Below are 13,087 nucleotides of genomic sequence, written 5' to 3'. Positions count from 1 at the left end.
ACAGTTGCCGTGGTGATGACCTGCAGGTGCTGGACATCGTGTCCTCTAGTTGACAGAGAGACGGACAGACACGTGGTGGACTCCTCAGACGAGGTCTGTGTTTATGTCTCCGAACAATGAAGGTGACGATGTTTTCTTCAGTGTCAGTTCTGATCCAGCGTCTGTTGTGTGTTTCCATGGTAACAGCACAAAGAGCTGATGCAGCCTGATAGACTGAGAGGAGCGAGACGTTCAGGGAACTCTGTTTTTTTTACTACTGAGACACTTGTCTTGTCACATAGAGAACCTGCAGAACACGCCAGGAACACGTCAGGAACACGTCAGGAACACTTTATTTTGTCTAGTTCGGCTGCAGGTTCTCCTGTGTTTGTTCTCCTGTGTGTGTCCTCCTGTGTGTGTGTCCTCCTGTGTGTGTCCTCCTGTGTGTGTGTCCTCCTGTGTGTGTCCTCCTGTGTGTGTGTCCTCCTGTGTGTGTGTGTCCTCTTGTTGTCTCTCTGTGAGACGAACCTTCACATCATGTGTGTTGATGTTGGCTCGTCTCCTCTCGCTGTGTGTTTGACGTTTAACACAAAGGTTGATATGAGACAACATGAGGTTTGTCTGCACACGCTCAGTGACACACACACACACATACACACACATATACCCATGATTTCCAATAAAGATGGACAACAGGACAAGTCCCAAAGTGAAGCCAAAGCTTCTCTATCACCTCCTGGTGTCTGGCTGCAGTACAGATCATAAACCCTCCTCCTCCATGTTAGCAGATGGGACATGGACCAAACTAAAGAACCGAAGTAGACGTTAAATACATGTTTGTCAAAGATGACTCCTTCTTCTCTCTCTGATGTTCATGTTTCTGATCAGTTTGGTTTAATTAGTTATTGATGATAGAAAAACAGGCGGAGACGTCATGATTGACAGCTGACACTGACTCCTGATTGGTTAAGAGCGTGTGGGGGGGGGACCTCGATACCCAGCTCCGTCTAAGACACACTGATGTTTGTTTGTTTCCAGAGAAGTGAGATCGGCGGGTCGATGCTGTCGATGCTGTCGATGCTGTCGATGCTGCCTCTGGTCTGTGGAGCTGTGAGACATGATGACAGATGAAGTTTGGTCACAGACATGAAGCTGAACACGTAATAAACATGATGCTGTCGGACTCAGCTGTTTAATACCATTGAATAAAGATGAATAGAGGTGATGAAGGTTACATCACAGATTAAATATCAGCTCTTTGACTGTAAATGCATTTTGCTCAGAGTCTTTGAGTGGAGACAGTTCATCAGGTGACGTGAAGGCTGCTTTTTGGTTTTATCAGTTTAACAAGTGTCCTCTCTAGTTGTCCACTTTGTGTCTTCAGTGTTTTATGTCCACTTCAACAGGGGGAACAGACACGTTCTCTGTGAGTCCACCTCATTGTTTCCTTCTGTTCACAGTCTCTGTGCAAAGCTCCGCTGGTTGTGCTGTTTTGGAGAAACAGCTGATTTACTGAGTGTTTGTGTCTGAGCTCCGTGTTTAATGTACGGAGGCTGTGAGGGGACAAAGGACAGGCAGATGTTATATAAGCTGCAGTGAACTCCATTAGAGCTGAATGGAGATGATTCACACGCATTATCTAATTTCACACACACACACACACACACACACACACACACACACACACACAGTGACATCACCCTCTACAGAGAGATATAACACACTCTCTCATCTCCTAGCAACCCCTGTCGCCCCTCTCTCCCTGTCTATGTGCGTCATCAATTAAATAGAACAGAGGCGGCTGAGAGACAGTGGCTGAGGCCGAGGGAGAGAGAGCAGGGAGACAGGCGGGTGGACAGACAGGTTCCAGGGTGTTGAGGAAGGAAACAGTTGGAAACCTCCAGTTTCCTGTTGGACAGAGACTCAGAGGACGGACAGGAAGACGAGTCCACCCTCCTGTCACTGAGACTGATCTCAGACCTGGTTCACACACTAACCTTCACTGTGAAGAAGGACAGAGATCTAAGCTAGTCCTGTCCACAGCGACACTCAGGAATCAAACACTTTACTCTAAGACTCTCTCCTCAGCTCCGCCACTTCATGACAGTTGCATGTTGGGAAATTTGTACAATTAACTATAATTTATTTAGTGTTTTATTATTTTCAGGTAAAATAAAGATGAGGTTGTATGACCTCATCTTTTGACACACATGAATGGACACAATGTTTTACAGTGACTCATAAACACACGGAGGCGCTCTCTTGTTCGACATTAAGGAAAAGTGATCGTACTTTCTTTAAAAGGTTGAGGCACGTTTCTGTGTTGACATGAAATATGAATAATGGAATCATGTGAGTTCCTTCATTAGAACTGAGGGAAACATCTGTACAACAGACTTGTCTTTAAAGTCCATAAACTGGTGGACAGATCGTGTTGATGCTAACAGCTTCAGCAGCTTTAGTGGCTGCGCAACTCTGCACCGCCGGGGTCTCCACGGCAACCAAAAGCAGCGAAGGCGGCGTTGTGGTGGTGAGACGATGCTGCAGCAGAGAGAGAGAGAGAGAGAGAGAGAGAGAGATTCTCTGCAGGGTGGAGCTGCTCTGTTTATATCTTCACCACTGACCTGCAGAGAGAGAGGAGGCCAGTGTAAACACAGGAAGTGGAGATTTATTTGATCACAGTTAAATATCTGCTCACGCTGAGACTGATTCAGGGAAACTCATTCATTGTGTTGTATGTTCATGTCGTATAATGTTAACAGCTATATAATGTTATATTATTCCATATGTGGAACTATATGTGTAAATTAGATTGTGACAGACATGATTTTTACACTTGATGGAAACATTTCCATGGTAACAGTGAGCTCAACCAATCAGAGACGTTGCTATTTCACCTGAGGATTGTGGGTAGTTTAGTTCTTCTTGATACCGTCAATTAAACATGTGTTTCTCCAAACACACTTGATATCATACAGACTTTCGGTTTCTGTCACAGTCTCATTTTGTGCTCTGTCTAACGGACGGTGAAAATGTTACGGCTGATTGTCTCACGTCTGTTCAGAGAATGAATGATGGGATTTTTATTTCAGGAATCAAACTGAGGCTGCAGATTAGATCCTGATGGTTTCCTCATGAATCCTTGTTAGTGTGGATGTTATTGACTGTCTGTCTCTCTGTCTGTCTCTCTGTCTGTCTGTCTCTCTGTCTGTCTCTCTGTCTGTCTCTCTGTCTGTCTCTCTGTCTGTCTGTCTGTCTGTCTGTCTGTCTCTCTGTCTGTCTCTCTGTCTGTCTGTCTGTCTGTCTCTCTGTCTGTCTCTCTGTCTGTCTGTCTGTCTGTCTGTCTGTCTCTCTGTCTGTCTCTCTGTCTGTCTGTCTCTCTGTCTGTCTCTCTGTTTTTCTCTCTGTCTGTCTCTCTGACTGTCTCTCTGTCTGTCTCTCCTGCAGATGTCTAGCTATAAGCGAGCTACATTTGACGAGGATGACGTGTCGGACGCTCCAGCTGATGCAGCCTCGTCTCCTGACAGAGTGGAGGTCAGTGAACGCAGCAGACCGCCCACAGGGAGGGCCAACACAATATAGCTGTGTGTGTGTGTGTGTGTGTGTGTGTGTGTGTGTGTGTGTGTGTGTGTGTGTGTTTTGCTAATGCTGCTCATTAGTTTCCTGTCAGATTTATAAAGCTGTCACTCTAAACCCTCAGGCTTTGAGGAGGACAGGTGTCCTGCTCTTCCTTCAGACTCTGTCTCTCTCTCTCCGTCTGTCTGTCTCTCAGGTGGGTTTCAGGAAGACAGGTGTGGACGTCCTCAGCAGGAGGACACAGTTGGAGCTTCTTCTCTCTCTACTCTTATTGGCTGCTCTTCTCGCTCTGATCGTGTGTTTGCTGCTGCTCGGCCTCGGACTCAGCTCAGGTACCACTTCTCCTCCTCTACACATCCTCTCATCTTCCTTTACCTCCTCCTCTCCTCCTCTATACGTCCTCTCATCCTCCTCTCCTCCCAACATGTCTTGCCTTCCCTTCCTCCCACAGTTTAACCTTCTCCACCTCTCTCCTTCCTTGTCAGCCTCCTCCTTTCCTCCTCCTCTACTTTCACTTCCTTACCCTCCTCTCCCTCTCAGCCCATCCCTTCCTTCCCTTTGTCTCTTTTCCTTTTACTTCCTTTGCTTCTCTGCCTCCTCGCTGACGGCTCATTGGTCGAGACATCAGTGTGTGTGATGTATCCATCTTTCTCTCCCATGATGCTGTGCAGACAGTGGGCGTGGCCTCTGCCTGTCGGAGGTGTGCGTCACAGTAGCCAGTCAGATGGTGGAGGCGATGGACCGTGGCGTCGACCCCTGTCAAGACTTCTACCAGTTCTCCTGCGGAGGTTGGATGAGGAAGAACCCGCTGCCGGACGGACGGTCGCGCTGGTCGACCTTCAACAGCATCTCAGAGCAGAACAAGGCGCTGCTCAAACACCTGCTGGGTAAGACAGGCGGGTGGAGACTGATGGGCGGGGACACCCCCTGTCCTTCATCTGTTCTCTGCCTGTCCTTCACCTTTCCTTCACTTGTCCTCCACCTTTCCTTCACTTGTCCTCCAACTGTCCTCCAACTGTCCATTACCTGTCCTCCACCTGTCGTTCTCCTGTCCTCCACCTGTCCTGACGTGTGACTGGTTGTGTCCTCAGAGAACGGGACGTTTAACGGCAGCAGCGAGGCGGAGAGGAAGACTCAGTCCTACTACTTGTCGTGTCTCAACACCCAGAGGATCGAGGAGCTGGGAGCTCAGCCTCTCATAGACCTAATCGCCAAGGTAACCACTTCCACGCCTCATCGCCGTGGCAACTGCGTCACTCACTGAGTTCAAATCTAGTTTTGAAGCTTCATGAAGTTTACGGACTCATGAGCAACTGATGGATTAAGATGTGGTTCTAACTTCGTTCTGCTCAAACTGGTGTGGACGCTCTGAGAACTGTGACATCATCATGTGGGAACTCTCTCCTCAGATCGGCGGCTGGAACATGACGGGTCCCTGGGAGAAGGAGAACTTCATGGAGGTTCTTAAGGTGGTTTCTGGTCCATACAGAGCTCTGCCTTTTTTCAGCGTTGGAGTCGGCGCCGATCCCAAGAACTCCAACAGCAACGTCATACAAGTAAGCCCCGCCCTGATGCCCCACCCCCGACTCCGTAGCAGAATCAGGTGACAGACTGTAACTGACGAACTGGACCTTCAGACAACTCGTCCTCCTCCATGTTAGCAGACATGACATGGACCAAACTAAAAGTCAAAGTATTCGTTGATTAAAAGTTTCTGACGCAGCGAAACCACAGGCTAAAGATCAGATGTTGATCTCCTCTGCAGGTCGACCAATCAGGACTCTTCCTGCCATCCAGGGATTATTACCTCAACAAGACGGCCAATGAGAAGGTAAGAATTCTCAAGATGTTTATTTAGATTGTTACACTTTATAAGTAATGTGTTAAATTGTGTCTTTGCTGTGGCGCCCCCTGCTGTTGCCAGGTGCTGGTGGCGTACCTGGAGTACATGGTGGAGCTGGGGATACTGCTGGGTGGCGAGAGGAGCTCCACCCACATTCAGATGCAGCAGATTCTGGAGTTTGAGACAGCGCTCGCCAACATCACCGTCCCTCAGGACCAGAAACGAGACGATGAGAAGATGTACCACAAGGTGACCATCGCAGAACTACAGGTGAGGTGGCAGGCACCTGTGAGGATCCACTGAGACGCTGTGTGGGGGTGTCCTCGTCTCTGTCTGTCTGTGTCTCTGTCTGTCTGTGTCTCTGTCTGTCTATGTCTCTGTCTGTCTGTCTGTGTCTCTGTCTGTCTGTGTCTCTGTCTGTCTGTGTCTCTGTCTGTCTGTGTCTCTGTCTGTCTATGTCTCTGTCTGTCTGTCTGTGTCTCTGTCTGTCTCTGTCTGTCTGTCTGTGTCTCTGTCTGTCTGTCTGTGTCTCTGTCTGTCTGTCTGTGTCTCTTTCCATCTCAGACTGTCTCTGTGTCTCTGTCCATCTCTGTGTGTCTCTGTGTCTCAGCCTGTCTCTGTGTCTCTGTCTGTCTCTGTGTCTCAGATGTGGGACGGACAGAGTGCACTGTATCCATCTCTGTCCTTCAGGGCTGCAGATGCTTCTGTGGTCGCCATGGTAACTGTTGCTATGAGCTGTTGCTATGGGCTCTCTGAGAGCGAGGTTAGATAACAGGACGTTATATAAACATGGAGGAGTCGCAGAGACACGTCCTCACCTTCTTCTTCTCTTGTCTCGTTTTACAGTAGAGCGACTGTAAACAAAACAAAGAACCAGCGGCTCACAGCGCCCTCTAGCTGAAGACAGGGTTCATGAATGAGGATGTTTTATTATACTTATATTAATTTAAAGCTCCAGTGTGAAGATTCAGGTGGATTTATTTAATAATCCTCATGATGTGTTCACTAGTTCGATTCATCGAAATTGTTTGAACTGTAGTTTTCTTTACCCCAGAAAATACTTTATATTTAAATACTTTATATTTACATCGAGGGAACCCTCTCTACGGAGGCCGCCATGTTTTTTACATTAGTCCAGACTGCTAACCCAAGGTTTGTTTTTCATCTCAGCGTGTGTCCCCCCCCCCCCGGGTGGTGCAGTCACATGGTTTAATCAATCCCATGGTGCATTTCACAACCAATCACAAAGCTTCAAATGTTTTATTTCTACGATCGGTTCTGGATCATCCTGTTACTACGGTGATGGGTTTGAGTCATTCAGGCTCTGCTCTCTGAACTCTAAGCTGATTGGTTCTTTCTCCACAGCAGCTGAGGCTGATGGGTATTGCAGTATTTCGATGAGACTGACTCTGTGTTGTTGTGTTGTCTCTCAGCTCCTGGCGCCGGCAGTGGATTGGTTGGACTTTCTCTCCTCCGCTCTGTCTCCTCTGGAGCTGAACGACACTGAACCTGTCGTCCTGAACACCAGAGAGTTCATCCAGCAGGTGTCCGAGCTCATCAACAAGACTGACCGCAGGTCAGAGTCCAGCACTGTACACACTCTGTCATATAGACACACATTATATATATATATATATATTATATTAAAAAACCTGCATCAGCTCCCGACTGGAAATAAAGACGACGACTCGTCTCCACTTCCTCCAGAAATGAAGCTAAAATATCTCAGATACAAACGCTGCCATCTTGTGGTGATGACGTCATTTACAGTCAGAGTCTGTGCAGTAGTGATCTTGGGGTGGAGCTGTGGTATCGAGGTCAGTGTCAGCTGTCAATCATGACGTCTGTTTTTCTGTCGTCACTAACTGATCAGAAACATGGAGGAACATCAGAGAAGAGAACGAGCTGAAACGACAGAAACATCTTTACAAACATTTATTTAACGTCTACTTTGATTCTTTAGTTGGGTCCATGTCCCGTCTGCTAACATGGAGGAGGAGGGTTGATTACACTGCAGCCAGACAAAAACACGTTGGCTTCACTTTTGGGAGCTGTCATGTCGTCCACCTTTTTTACAGACTGTGGTTCACAAGCCACTAAACATGCAAAACAAGCTAGCTGGATGGTGTTTTCATATTGTCCACCCAGCGCCACCATCAGGTCAATTTCTTATTTGTCCAATGTTTGTGAGCAAAGAAAGGCAGAGCTAAAGAAACTCCCATCAGCCTTAGCTGTGTTCACTGTGAATCACAGATGTTAGCATGCTAACAGGCTAAAGTAAGATGTCTGTCTCCTCAGCGTGTTGAATAATTACATGATGTGGAACCTGGTTCAGAAGAGTGTGGCCAGTCTGGATCAGCGCTTCGAGGACGCTCAGGACAAACTGCTGGAGAGTCTCTATGGAACCAAGAAGGTAGATACTACTGCCACCTGGTGGTACTGCTGAGGAAACTAATCAATGAGACAAGGAACAGCTTGTTCTAAGTGACTGTAACTGGTTTAACTGGTTCTAAGTGACTGTAACGGGTTTAACTGGTTCTAAGTGACTGTAACGGGTTTAACTGGTTCTAAGTGACTGTAACTGGTTTAACTGGTTCTAAGTGACTGTAACGGGTTTAACTGGTTCTACCCTGTGACGCTTGTCGTAGTCCTGCACCCCTCGCTGGCAGACCTGTATTGGATACACTGACGACAATCTGGGATTCGCATTGGGAGCCCTCTTTGTTAAGGCGACGTTCGACAAACACAGCAAAGAGATCGTGAGTCACTGGCAGATTTACACCTGCAGAAATAATGACTGTAGTCTGGTTATTACCACAGGGACCAGATACAGGTGTGTTCACCTGTCTGTCTGTCAATCTGTCTGACTCTCAATCTGTCTGACTCTCAATCTGTCTGTCTCAGGCTGAGGAGATGATCAACGAGATCCGATCAGCGTTCAAAGACGCTCTGGACCGACTGAGCTGGATGGACGGTCAGACCAGACAGGCTGCAAAAGAAAAGGTACATGAAGAACAGGGAGAGGACAGAGGACAGGGAGAGGACAGAGGACAGGGAGAGGACAGGGAGAGGACAGGTGGATTAAAGATAATGACCAGTCTTGTTCCAACTGTGTCTCTCGCTCCCTTGTCAGGCAGATGCGATTTACGATATGATTGGATTCCCAGAATTCATCCTGGACCCCAAAGAGCTGGACGACGTTTATGACGGAGTGAGTCCTAACTGGTTGTATCTGGTTTAATATTCACCTGCAGACAGGAGGTGGTGCTCTGCTGCCTCCTGCTGTTAAACACCAGCACACACACGTCTTATAACAGCTCTGTTGTGTTTCAGTACGATGTGTCAGACGACAGCTTCTTCCAGAACATGTTGAACTTCAACAACTTCTCAGCGCGTGTGATGGCCGACCAGCTGAGGAAGACTCCCAACAAAGACCAGTAATAGTGACACAAATACACCAATAATCAGAAGTCGTATTCACTAAATGGCCCCATCTTCCTCTTCTTCTTCTTCTTTTTCTTCTGTGGTTTAATGTGTCTCTACTTCCTGTGATTGGTTCAAAAGTCACTGAACCAACAGAACCAGGTTCAGGTTGATCCAGACCCAGAACACCTCTTCTGGTCTGAGGAACCGTTCACACGTTCAGCTTCAGACTGAAGAGTCTGAAACAAAGTCATCATTTACTGACTGAGATTCAATTATATTTTTTGGGAACATGACCTCTGTTCCGTTGAATGAACTTTAAATAAACTGCTCCTCTCGTTTCCTCCCACAGGTGGAGTATGACTCCCCCCACAGTTAACGCCTACTACATGTCCACTAAGAACGGCATCGTCTTCCCTGCCGGGATCCTGCAGGCTCCTTTCTACGCCCACGACCACCCCAAGTCTGTTCACCTCTGTATTTCACCTTTAACTTCAACTTTTTAAATGAGATTATTTTACATATAAAGAAATCTGTCTCCAGGTACTTCAGTACACACACACAGACACACACACACACACACACACTCATTGTGCTGAGGAGATAATGAGGGACTTTTAATTTTTCAGTGAACTGTCCCTTTAAGTTGCTGCATGTTTAGATTGGGGCTGTAATGAACACTGGAGCCTGTAGGGGGCTCTATGACGACCCCCTCTGGTACTCTTCAGGTCTTTGCAGTAACTTCTTCACCTCATGTATAAACGTTGTGTTTTCAGGGCGCTGAACTTTGGTGGAATCGGGGTGGTGATGGGTCACGAGCTCACTCACGCATTCGATGATCAGGGTGAGTCTTGATCTTTGCTCCAGTCTACTTCCTGTCACAGGTTCAGTCTGGACGGAGTGAAGACGTGTGGATGATGTTCAGGATCAGAATGAGAGAACGTGATGTGACAGTGGCATCTTCTCAGTTTCATTAAGATGTGGACTCGTCCATCTGTGCTTCAGGTCGCGAGTACAATAAAGAAGGAAACTTGAGGCCGTGGTGGCAGAACTCGTCAGTGGAGGCGTTTCGTCAAAGAACAGAGTGCATGGTGGATCAGTACAGTCGCTACACCGTCAACGGAGAACACGTCAATGGAAAACAGACGCTGGGAGAAAACATCGCTGACAACGGAGGCCTGAAGGCTGCGTACCATGTTCGTAACAACAAGTCGAACAAAACACCGGAACTGTGAAACACAACGTCACTTCATGTTTTCCACTACATGTTTTTCAGGCCTATCGGTCGTGGGTCCAGAGAAACGGAGAAGAAAAGAGACTTCCTGCCGTCAACCTGACCAATGACCAGCTCTTCTTTGTGGGGTTTGCGCAGGTAAAAAAAAAATCACATGATTATGTCAAAACATCTTATCGCGATCATTTTTTTCTTATAAATTTACATCACGATATAAATCAAATAACCAGAAATGATCTTTTTTGCACATTTGTGTTCATGTAGAATCTTCTGCACTAAAAGATTTGGACTTGCTCGTACAATCATCCTGCGCCACTGCACTTTACAAACCACTCCAGTGAAAAGCTTTCTATAATGCACATACTCAACCTTTCTATTGTCTTCTACTTTATTCTCTTGTCTACCATCTTACCTTAAGTCAGCTCCACTGAGGTGCATCACTCAGCTGGTCAACAAGTGACTCTGCTCCTGATGGTTTCTGATCATCACACGTAGAACTGATCTTCATAACTAATCTTGACTCCAGATCGTTCCGGATCTTTAACCCTGAGTCCTGACCGCTTCCTGTCTCGTGTTGTGTAGCAGGTTTAAACGTGTCTCATAAACTCTAGAGAAACAAACATAAAGTAAACGTCAGTCCTGAACGTGTCCAGATAACTTGTGATCAGTGCTGGTGTTTCCTGTTAAAGTGAGCGCAGGTCAGAGGAGGACACAGACCGACCAGACTTTTAATGAGCGTCTGTCCTGGAGCAGCGGTGTTAGAATCATTCAGTGGTGGAAACCTTCTGAAAACATGATGATGCAGAGTCGTCCTCTCTGCAGGACCCAAACATTAGCACCTGTGCTGCTGCTCCTCCTCCTCCTCCTCCTCCTCCTCCACTCGGTGCCGTGTGCATCAACCTGTTCTATCGATGTTTTCTCACCGAGCCCAAGATGCACATGAAACTAAACGCTGATGAGTCAGTAAAGTCTTGATGACCTGGATTTATATCCGTGTGAGCTGATTGGCCGGTGTCTGTGCTGCCGAATGAAAACTTGAGCTTTTCTAAAATCAATGCGACGCCAGCAAGGGGACCATGATGCAGTTCAGCTTCCTGTGACGTCGCCAGCGTTTGTGTTGAATTCTCATGTTTTTAATCTTTTGTCTGGACGAGGTCAAAGAAAGCATCATGATTGAAGTGAGCTCAGTTCACGTCGCCTCGTTACCAAAGTGAAGGTTCTAAGTCTCTGGTGTATTTTTCAGGTGTGGTGCTCAGTTCGGACACCAGAGAGCGCTCACGAGGGCCTGGTGACCGACACCCACAGCCCCCCCAGATACAGAGTCATCGGGACGCTCGCCAACTCCCCGGACTTCAGCCACCACTTCAGCTGTCCCACCGGGACGCCCATGAACCCCGGGACGCGCTGTGAGGTCTGGTAGACTGAAGGGGGGGGTATTGATCAGCAGGTGATCAGGTGATCAGTAGGAGGTGTTAACTTCAGTTTCATACAATATTAGAAAACTGTTTATTAGATCGGGCTGACTTCCTGTCTGGAAGACAAAAGACTTCACATTAAGAGACACGGAGGACTGATGAAGATGATGAAGCTGAAGGTGGACGATGTTTCTGCTTCATCACCATTATTATTATTATTGTTATTGTTATTAATGGGCTTTGGTTTGTGTGTGAGTGAGAGTGTTGTCGTGTGAAAGGTCTTTGTGATTCTCTCTGTCCCTCTCCGATGACATCACTGTTACATCACGACTCAGCGATCCCCGACCTCGTGTCTCACAAACTTGATTTTAAACTTTAAGGTGTAAAAATGAAAAACCTCAGGTGAATGGACAGTAACAGAAACATGATTCAGACGGAGACAGGTGTGAGACAGATGAGAGACAGGTGAGAGACAGGTGTGAGACAGATGAGAGACAGATGAGAGACAGGTGTGAGACAGATGAGAGACAGGTGTGAGACAGATGAGAGACAGATGAGAGACAGATGAGAGACAGGTGTGAGACAGGTGTGAGACAGATGAGAGACAGGTGTGAGACAGATGAGAGACAGATGAGAGACAGATGAGAGACATGTGTGAGACAGGTGTGAGACAGATGAGAGACAGGTGTGAGACAGGTGTGAGACAGAGACGTAAAACAGCCAAAGTGAAACCGGAGTAAATAACAGACGCCAGCCTCTCGGCTGGACGCCATGTGCCTTGTGGTTCAGAGTCATGTGACGGGTTCTCAGTTATAATATAAAATTTAATTCTTAAAATATCAAACTATTTTTATAACTTCTGAAGAAAATGTTGAAATTGATCAGTCTCATCTTTCAATTGTTTTTCCTTTACTTTGTTAGCCACCTGCTAGCTTGCGTACTAGTTGGCGTCTCTAGACAGTCATGTTAATTAGTGTCCGTGTTTACGTTGCCAACAATAGAACAGTGTTCTAACAACAGAACCACCTGAATGTGACACAACTTTACATCGTGAACACGAGTCGAAGGTCGTTAACACGTCACAGGTCGAGCAGCGGAGGTTACAACCAGGAAACACGTAAACATGTGCATTAGCATGTTGAGCTACAGACGCTAACGCGTTGTGTGGATGTTACGAAGACGTGTCTCAGTCTGAACGTGTCTGTTACTCACACAATCATCTGACGACATCAAAAACTACTAAACACTAAAAATCACTTCCTCCGTTTTTTCGTAAGAAATCGTTTCAGCTCCAAATTTGAGATTTTCATTGAGTTTCATCTTTTTTGAATACACATAGTGTTTCCTCTATATATTAAAGGGTTGAAATATAAAAATAATATTTTACGGTACACTTTATACAGGTACTGCTAAATTTATACCTGGATCTTAAAATGAATGAATGTTTTGTGGTCGACTGAAGGTTTGAGGGTCGAACATTTGTCATGTTGATTTCTGCCTTGAGTTCCACTGAGATCGTTAACAGGTCGAAGTATTTCAGTCTTCAGTCTAAGTGATGTATGAATGTCTTGTATACTAGTGTTGTCATGGTAACCAGCTATTACTGTGTTCGTGCCA

General features: G+C 46.6%; 1 protein-coding gene across 2 annotated transcripts in view; it reads left to right on the top strand.

Moving 5' to 3' along the window:
- Positions 1–11,924, top strand: part of ece2b (endothelin converting enzyme 2b) — a 14,843-nt gene extending 2,919 nt beyond the window's left edge. For both annotated transcript variants that reach the window (XM_069534826.1, XM_069534827.1), the window contains exons 2-19: positions 3,427–3,513; positions 3,752–3,887; positions 4,227–4,442; positions 4,647–4,771; positions 4,965–5,111; positions 5,321–5,386; positions 5,480–5,668; positions 6,832–6,974; positions 7,697–7,811; positions 8,047–8,157; positions 8,303–8,401; positions 8,532–8,609; positions 8,732–8,835; positions 9,174–9,284; positions 9,598–9,665; positions 9,827–10,017; positions 10,098–10,193; positions 11,299–11,924. In XM_069534826.1, coding sequence (XP_069390927.1) covers positions 3,427–3,513; positions 3,752–3,887; positions 4,227–4,442; positions 4,647–4,771; positions 4,965–5,111; positions 5,321–5,386; positions 5,480–5,668; positions 6,832–6,974; positions 7,697–7,811; positions 8,047–8,157; positions 8,303–8,401; positions 8,532–8,609; positions 8,732–8,835; positions 9,174–9,284; positions 9,598–9,665; positions 9,827–10,017; positions 10,098–10,193; positions 11,299–11,475 — 2,259 coding nt within the window. In that variant the 3' untranslated portion in view covers positions 11,476–11,924. The remainder of the gene's footprint in view (positions 1–3,426; positions 3,514–3,751; positions 3,888–4,226; positions 4,443–4,646; positions 4,772–4,964; positions 5,112–5,320; positions 5,387–5,479; positions 5,669–6,831; positions 6,975–7,696; positions 7,812–8,046; positions 8,158–8,302; positions 8,402–8,531; positions 8,610–8,731; positions 8,836–9,173; positions 9,285–9,597; positions 9,666–9,826; positions 10,018–10,097; positions 10,194–11,298) is intronic.
- The last annotated feature ends 1,163 nt before the right edge of the window (positions 11,925–13,087 follow it).

This window comes from Paralichthys olivaceus, chromosome 11 (genome assembly GCF_024713975.1).
Source record: "Paralichthys olivaceus isolate ysfri-2021 chromosome 11, ASM2471397v2, whole genome shotgun sequence".
NCBI classification, from domain to species: domain Eukaryota; kingdom Metazoa; phylum Chordata; class Actinopteri; order Pleuronectiformes; family Paralichthyidae; genus Paralichthys; species Paralichthys olivaceus.
Note: the sequence above shows the minus strand (reverse complement) of the source record. Positions and strands in the feature narration are given on the sequence as shown.